Here is an 8,563-nt window from a genome sequence, read left to right on the forward strand (position 1 = left end):
ATAATTTTCTTCTATGAAGCTCTACAGATTTCATTTTAGGATTTTTCACTGTTATAAAATATTTTCCCACTGAGTCTCTTGATATCCTAGGCAAATGATCCTTACAGGCTACACAAAAATCCTCATTCCTTTTATATATTTTATTTAGAGAGAGAGGACAGGGTCTCATTGAGTTGTGTACAGCCTTGCTGAGTTGCTGAGGCTGGCTTTGAATTCGTAATTCTCCTGCCTCAGCCTCCTGAGCTGCTGGGATTACAGGCATGCCTCACTGCACCCAGCCAGTGACTCAATTTTTATTTTACACAGATTTTAATGTGGGATTTGTGTTGAGAAATTTCTTTCCTTATTGCTCTCCTAGATGTCCTCTAAAAAATATTTGCTTTTAAAGTTATTATACTTTAAAAAGAATGGGAGAGGCTGAGGTTGTCGCTCAGCAGTAGCATGTGCAAGGTGCTGGGTTCAAACCTTAGTACCACATAAAAATAAATAAAAATAAAATAAAGTTATTGTGTCCAACTACAACTTAAAAAATAAAATAAAAAGAATGGGAAAATAAGAGAATTTAACAAAACATGCTGGGAAAAATTTTATATAAAGTATAATTTGAGTGTTGTAAGGTATGCATAAGTATATATATACCCATATAAAAAATAGAGGAAAGATTATATAGAGGTATATCAAAAATTTATAGTGTTTGTGTCTGAGATATTTTTTCTTTATGAATTTGCAGTTATAAGACACCCTGAGTATTATTCTACCTTTGTGACAAAAATGGCTAATTAAATAACCTTAAAGATTATTCAAGCAAAATAATATTTCATATGATATAACACATACGTTGTAGAGTGAATACATCAATAATTTAAAAATTATACTTCTAATTACCTTTAACTGAGCCAAAATTAATTTTTTCCATTCAGAGTGTTTTAATGACTCCCCCATATTCTAACAAGTAAAACTTTGTTTTTCATTTGTGAATTCTTCATCAGCTTTAACCTCTGTTGAACAGGAAACCAGTCAATGATTCATATCTGACTATGAGTTCCATCCCAATATTTGTGTTTCAGTTATAATAATCTTCCTTTCAGTTATAATATTCTCCCTTTATTTCTTGTAATAAGTGAAAGAAAATTCGTAGTCTGAGGTGCTAAATTAGGGCTTTGTCACTTATTGTCTATATTAACCTTGGTCCATTTACTTTCGTTTGCTGAGCCTTAGCTTTATTCTAATTTAACTGGGCCTAGTAATTCTTAGTATAGTTTGGGGAGTTCAACATTAAGTAATTAGGAAAAAACAATCATTTTCATTATTCTTGGTTGTTTTTTAGTAGAAGGGAAAGGTCATATTATAGTGATAACCCTCATATTTCAGGGTATTATATAACCCTTGTTAATACATATTAACATGGAGAGGCTGGGAATTTGAAACACTTAGAAAGAAAACCTGAGACTTGGCAAGGGGTCAGGGAGGGACCTATAAAGGAATCCATATCCTGCTTTCTGCCTCAGGGCTCCTCTCCAAGCTGGGGGTGGGGGGTGGATGTTCTAAGGTGGCACTTCTCTGGAGAGTGAGAGGCACCTGCTCAGAAGACAAGGACTGCCAGGAGCCTGGTCTGAGCAGCTTGGTGGGTGGTGTAGAACACGTTCAAGCAATGCCCTCTCTCTGTGCTTCAGTGGTGAGCACTGATCCTTCATTGGTAGCCTCTGGCCTTACACAACAAGGAAGACAGCAATAATTCTCTGAGCCCCTTCTCTGCACCAGACACTTCTTTCCCACCAAGTTCAAATTTTTATTGAGGGTCATTTATGTGGTAGGCAAGTTCTGTGGGTACAAACTACTGTATTCTGAAATGCAACTACAACTTTAAATTAAGCAACATTTCCCACAGGATGGCACTGTTCCCAGGGGCAAAGGATTCTTTTGATGGCTGATTTTGTTCTCTTTGTTCCATCTATCCTTTATTACCTCTTCCTCTTGTTCTGCTTTTTGTTGTTTTATTTTGAGGTTTCATTTTATTTTCTGTTATTTAGTGTTTGGTCTTGGGACTGTAGCTCAGTGGTAGAGTGCTTGCCTAGCATGTATAAGGCACTGGGTTCAATTTTCAGCACCACATAAAAATAACTAACTGGGGCTGGGATTGTGGCTCAGTGGAAGAGCGCTTGCCTAGCACGGGCGGATCCCAGGTTCGATCTTCAGCGCCACATAAAAAAAATAAATAAATAAAGGCATTGTGTTGTGTCCATCTACACCTAAAAAATAAATATTAAAAAACTTAACTAACTAACCAAATAAAGGTCTATTGACAACTAAAAAAATACTTTAAAAATATAATTTCAAGGGCTTGGGATATAGCTCAATTGGAAGAGTGCTTGCCTCACATGCACAAGGCCCTAAATTCAATCCCCAGCGCACGCGCACGCGCGCGCGCGCACACACACACACACACACACACACACACATAATTTCAGTCTATCCCTTATACTTTTTTCTTTTTTTGAGTACAAGAGATTGAACTCAGGGGCACTCAACCACTGAGCCACATCCCCAGCCCTATTTTGTATTTTATTTAGACACAGGGTCTCACTGAGTTGCTTAGTGCCTTGCTGTTGCTGAGGTTGGCTTTGAACTTGTGATCCTCCCACCTCAGCATCCTAAGACACTGGGATTACAGGCATGTGCCATCACACCTGGTTATCCCATATACTTTTAAGTAGTATTATATGACTTAATGTATACCATGAGATCATTACAGTGTCCTCCATCTGCCTCTTCCCAATATTTGTATTATTTTTAGTTCATTTTAAAATATTATTATTATTACAATAGTATTATTATTGTAAAATCCCTATGCAACATTATTGTTATATGTTATTATCAACCAAAGAGTTTAAGTAGTAGGAAAGTTAACCTTAAGCCTTTACCCATGCACTTACTATTTCTGTTGCTCTTCATTCCATTGTATATTTCTGAATGGCATCATTTTCCTTCTACCTGACAGATTTCCAAAACCATTTCTTATAGTATGGTTCTGTTGGTAATGAATTCTCTGTTTTATATGTCTGACAAAGATTTTAATGTCTAACAGAAATTTGATTTTGTATTGTTTTTAAAAGATATTTTTTTCACTGCATATAGAATTCTAGGATTGTAGGCATTTTTCCTTACATACTTTAAAGATGTCCCTATGTGTCTTCACTTGCATTGTTCAGGGAAGAAATTCTTTCCCTGTAATTAAAGAGTCTTGTTTGTCTCTGACGGTTTTTAGGATTTTTCTCTATTCACTGGTTTTGAGCTATTTGAATATCTTGGGGCTTAGGATGGTAGTTTTCTTCATGTTACTCATGGTTAGGCTTTGTTAAGCTTCTTAAATCTGTGTGTTTATAGTTTTCAACCCAAAAAATTTGGGAGCCATCATTTCTTTATATGATTTTTCTGTCCTCACATCCTGCTCTCAAGGAACAAAGAGGGACTAGAAGTGAATCCCTCAACAGGTCTAGGGTAACTTGGTTAAAATAGATTCCTGGTACAGAGAAAACGTGATTGATATTAGCTTAACGTATGATGACAAAATATATAACAAAAAGTTCATTGAGCTGGGGCTGTGGCTCATTGGTAGAGCACTTGCCTAGCATGTGTGGGGCACTGGTTCTATCCTCAACACCACATATAACTAAATAAAATAAAGGTATAAAAAATACAACCAAAAATTTAAATAAGTTCATATATGTAGTGGTTCCAGCACAATCAATTTAGTAGCTCTATAGTTTCACAAAATAACAAAACTCTATATTTCTGGGCTTCCATTCTTACTGGATAGGTTTCTTCTCAGCCCAATTTTCCTTTTATTACCAAAGCTGTAGTCATAGTTTCATATACTACGTCCAGACAAAAGGACATCCAATGGAAAATAAGGGACTGACCTGTGTGAATTCTGTTATGAGGAAGGAAATCTTTCCTGGAAACAGCCCTTAGATTGCATTTCTACTTAGTTCTTTCTGAACCTGTAGACAACAATGATCTATTTATGAAATTTAAAGCAAATCTCCAACTTATTCCATCCAGTAAAAACTTAAATTTATTGTATGTTTTTATCCAATTTTAACCCTTGATGGGTAAGCAGGAATTCCTTTTATGGTTTCATACTTGATTACTACCCTCTCTAATGTCTGATATTTAACTATGACACTGGTTATGTAAAAGAGTCCCCTAGATTCTGGTAGGCCCAAAAACTCAGGGAAGGAAAAGATATGCATAATCCCTTCCCTTAAGGAGCTCCTAGTCAGTTAGGAAAAATTTAATAAAAGAGGCACTGATGAGGAACTGTGATCAGTGCATTCTAATAGAGAGAATGTCATTGTATGGCTCTGCTGCACATAGAGGAAATAACCCAATATCAGAGGTACAAACAAAACGTCTTAGATAATTGTAAGTATAATCTGAGATGAAGGTAAGTAGCAGTTAGCCATATGGAAGGGGAAGGAAAGAATCCCAGAGGAGAGAGCAGCATACCAGGGTATGTAAATCACTTGAAACAGGTGAGCTCCATTGAATATGTATCCGGTTAGTTAGTTAATCTTTTGTAATTGCAAACAGCTATTGGAAGAATATACCCTCAAGCCTCAGGTCAGTACTGAAGGGTTATTTGTGCATGCAACAGTCCATAATATTTCATCAGTCTTTCCTAGATACTGTGTTTTATTAAAATGTTATGCTTCCTTAGTCTTCTAGAATCAGCCATTTCTCCTAAAGCCCTAGTTCTTTTCAATGAAATTTTTGTAGAAAAAATCTGGCTTTGGGGGCAGAGGTTGTGGCTCAGTGGTAGAGTGCTTTCCTAGCATGCATGAGGCACTGGGTTTGATCCCTGGCACCACATAAAAATAGAAACAACTAAAATAAAAGTATTGTGTCCCTCTATAACTAAAAAATATTTTTAAAAATCTGGCTGCTGGGTGTACTTGTTGTAGCTAATGATGCAAAATTCCTAATACCTTAATAATGGGATAACTACTGGAACTTTGGCTTCTGTGCCTGCAACAGAGCCTGAACAAAGGGTGTCACTTTAATATGACTTCCACTGTATGTTTTATCCTTAACTCAGTTACTGGTAAAACTTCCAATTGAGGCATATAAAAACTTAAAAAATGTTTATGTGACCCTCCCTGATCTTTCCCCTCCACCATTTTTTTGCAGTTGGGCAACTTTTGGCTGCAGTCCTTATTTCACTAATTTCAAGTAATTTGAGAACCTGGAGGTTCAATTTTCTGTCCAGACCCGAAGATCCAAGAGGACCTTTAGCCAGACAACTCCATGGATCCCCTACAGAATGATGTCCCAACTTCAAATTCTGATTCATTCCCGATTCCAGCTGAAAAAATACGCAGAAAAGTTAGGTCAACCTCTCAGCCACCATCATTCTGTGAAATACAAAACCTGGACCTCATTAATTTCAACCCTGGTCCTGTTAGCAACTATTTCACCCCTCTACCAGAGGAGTTGCTCCACTTCCAGTACAGGGATGAGACAACTGAAGAAGAGAGGCAGTGGGAAAGGTCAGCATTCCCCCAGAGGAAAAAGACGTTCATGGGGAACATAAGACAGAAAGCCCTCAAAAACATGGCACCTTATCAAGTTGAAAGGGAAGGGAAGATCTCTTTATCTCATGGTAAAGACCAGAATGGATGTAAATGCCATTACTGCCAGATTGAGAGGGAAGATATTTCTAAGAACCCGAAAGAGGAGATTCCATCCCCTTGGAAAGTGGTGGTACAAGGTCTCAGCTGCTTGACCCTCAGCCCTGATACCACACAGACCTCCCTTCTATCAGAAAAGCTGCCCCAGAAGAAGTAAAGAAAGAAGAAACATCTCAAATGGCAAAAGAAGGCAGAATCATTTTTCAGTGGCTCCTAAAATAATGGTTGAAATAAATCTGAGGGTTTCTGCATCGTGAGATCACAATCAGTTCAGATGTGAGGATACACAGTTCTTTGACTGGAAATTGTTGGGAAACAACTAGAAATCTAGGTCATTAGAAGCTTAGAGGTTCAGTGTTTTGACAAAAAAAAAATCTCATTTGTACCTGGTTACATCCAATTCTAAGAAAGTAACAGACATCCTGCAGTGATTTTAGAGTCAATGTTGGTTAAGTTGGGCAGAGTTACTCTGTGGTAAGGAAGGTGGGTGAACAATGGTTCTTAATGTCCCATTATTTGGTTGGCAAAGCACAACCTGATTTTTTCTCCTGTATCTCTTTCTTTTGCTTTATCTTTTTTTCTATTAAGGTGTAAATAGTGCTGGGTTTGAAGTGCTTTCATTCTGTTTTATGGACAGGAAAAAGCACTGTTTAGTAAATGTATGAATGTTTTGGATACCTGAAATTAATGAGAAGATGAGTTCCATTTTAAGGTTTTGATTTAAAGAATTGTAGTGGTAAGGGATATGTGACTTGAACTTCTGGACTTCTCATTGAATTGTTTGGTTAAAGTATTATACTTAAAACATAGCAAGTGTACAAAAGGATATTTATACTCCTTAACCATTCAGTATTAATTACTCATGTCTGCACTCAATTGTCTGCACCAAAAACCTGAGTATATTTTACAAAAATATTATTCAATTACAGATATTTTTTTCAATATTGTCTGTACATATTTTCTCGAGGAGCACTGCAGCTATTGATTTAGATAGGGGTATAGGAAAGGGAACTTTGAGTGCATTTGCACCATTATTTTAGTTACCATAGTCAGGATTGATGTGGAACAGTCTTTGAATACACAAATTCCCTCCCTGGGATAGCCATCCAGTCAGAATAGCCTGCCCACAGTGTGAGCATATGCATGCAGCTGTCACAGATTGGGTGTTGTAAAATTCACAACACACCCTTCAGGGTTTGATTGTGAACAACAATCCCATGACACATATAGGGGAACACAAACCATCATATTGTTTATATTTCTCCCAAGTTGGTGACAGCTATTAGATTCATGTATCTAGTAAATATGAAAATTATATGAAACCAATTGTATTAATTTAATTCCTGTAGAACCTTGTGAGAGTTACTCTATCACAGATCATTGCATTCTGCTGCTAGGAAAGCAAATTTGGCTGTGAGATAATTTCTTTTCTTATGCAACTTTCAATGGTGTGATACACCAAAAATCCATGCTGTTCTCACACATGGAAATGATTTCAGGACATATGAAATAATATGGACAGCATCCCAAGGTTGTAATTTCATTAGAGATTCTGGGAGTGGAAGTTACCCTGTGTGGCTTATGCCACAATTCATAAAGACTTTGTACAAAATGGGAGGTTTATGTTTGGAATTTCATGTCCTAGTTTGGTGATGTAAATTGGGGTGTGTTTTTAAAGAAGTGCAATAGCAGTTTCTTCTGATCAGCAATATTATTCTAAGTATTTATATGTACCTATAGATTTAGAAATAGAAGTAAGCCATAACTGATCAAAATCAAAACAGATTGTGGGTGGGGGGGTAAGTATTAACATACACAACAAGATTTTTCTTCAGCACTCTCTTGATTTTCTGGTTTCTTTCATTTACATATAAGTGTCAGAAGAGGATGGATGGATGTCAACAGTTATCAGTCAGGGTCCTCCAGAAAAACAGAACAAAGGGTGTGTGTGTGTGTGTGTGTTTGTGTATATCCAGAGAAAGAGAGGAAGAGATATTATTTTAAGAAATTGGTCCATGTGGGGCTGGAATTGTAGCTCAGTGGTAGTGCACTTGCCTAGCATGTGTGAGGCACTGGGTTCAATTCTCAGCACCACATATAAATAAATGAATAAAATTAAAGATATTGTGTCCATCTACAACTAAAAATAAATAAATAAATAAAGGAAGAAAGGAAGAAAGAAAGAAAGAAAGGAAGGAAGGAAGAAAGAAAGAAATTGGTTCATGTGCATGTAAAAGTTATCAAGTCCAAATACTGCAGTGTAGGTAAGCAGGTTGGAAAACCAGGTAAGGATTGATTATGCAACTCAAGTCTGAAGACCTTGAAAAGTCAGGAGTCTTTCTCTGAGGGATCTCACTCTGTATCCCTTAAGGTCTTTGATTTACTGGGTGAGGAGCATAATGTGCTCTAATGAAAATCTACTGATTTAAATGTTAATCTGACCTAAAAATTAGGTTCCCAGCCACAACTAATATGACATTTGATAAAAAATCTTTATAGCATGGCAAAGTCAAGTGGATATACAATTAATATCACTAGTCTGTCCTTTGTCAACTTGACAGTCAAATATGTTTCTTTAAATCATTCTTAATATCTGAATAAAGACAACAACAAGCTTATGCTTCTGTGTAAGAAAATGTAACTATCCTGTTTTAAACCAAAAATACACTTATCATTCCCCAGAGCAGGATGCACTTAGATGATGTTCACACATTTCCTTGATATCCTGTAATTTAAGGAGTACAATTCATATGTATGGGGATAAAAGAGAGAAAACAAAGACATTTGCTTAATGTATGTATATATGCACAACCTTCCTATGCAAATATACACATACACACTTTTTAACAAGGAAGAAATACTCATGACAATTG

At 36.5% G+C, this 8,563-nt stretch overlaps 1 protein-coding gene across 1 annotated transcript; it reads left to right on the plus strand.

The window, feature by feature from the left end:
* The first annotated feature begins 5,307 nt into the window (after nt 1-5,307).
* Nucleotides 5,308-5,847, plus strand: LOC143638508 (protein FAM156A/FAM156B-like). Its single transcript, XM_077106433.1, has one exon. The coding sequence runs from the start codon at nt 5,308-5,310 to the stop codon at nt 5,845-5,847; it is 540 nt and encodes a 179-aa protein (XP_076962548.1).
* The last annotated feature ends 2,716 nt before the right edge of the window (nt 5,848-8,563 follow it).

This window comes from Callospermophilus lateralis, chromosome X, assembly GCF_048772815.1.
Source record: "Callospermophilus lateralis isolate mCalLat2 chromosome X, mCalLat2.hap1, whole genome shotgun sequence".
Taxonomy (NCBI): Eukaryota; Metazoa; Chordata; class Mammalia; order Rodentia; family Sciuridae; genus Callospermophilus; species Callospermophilus lateralis.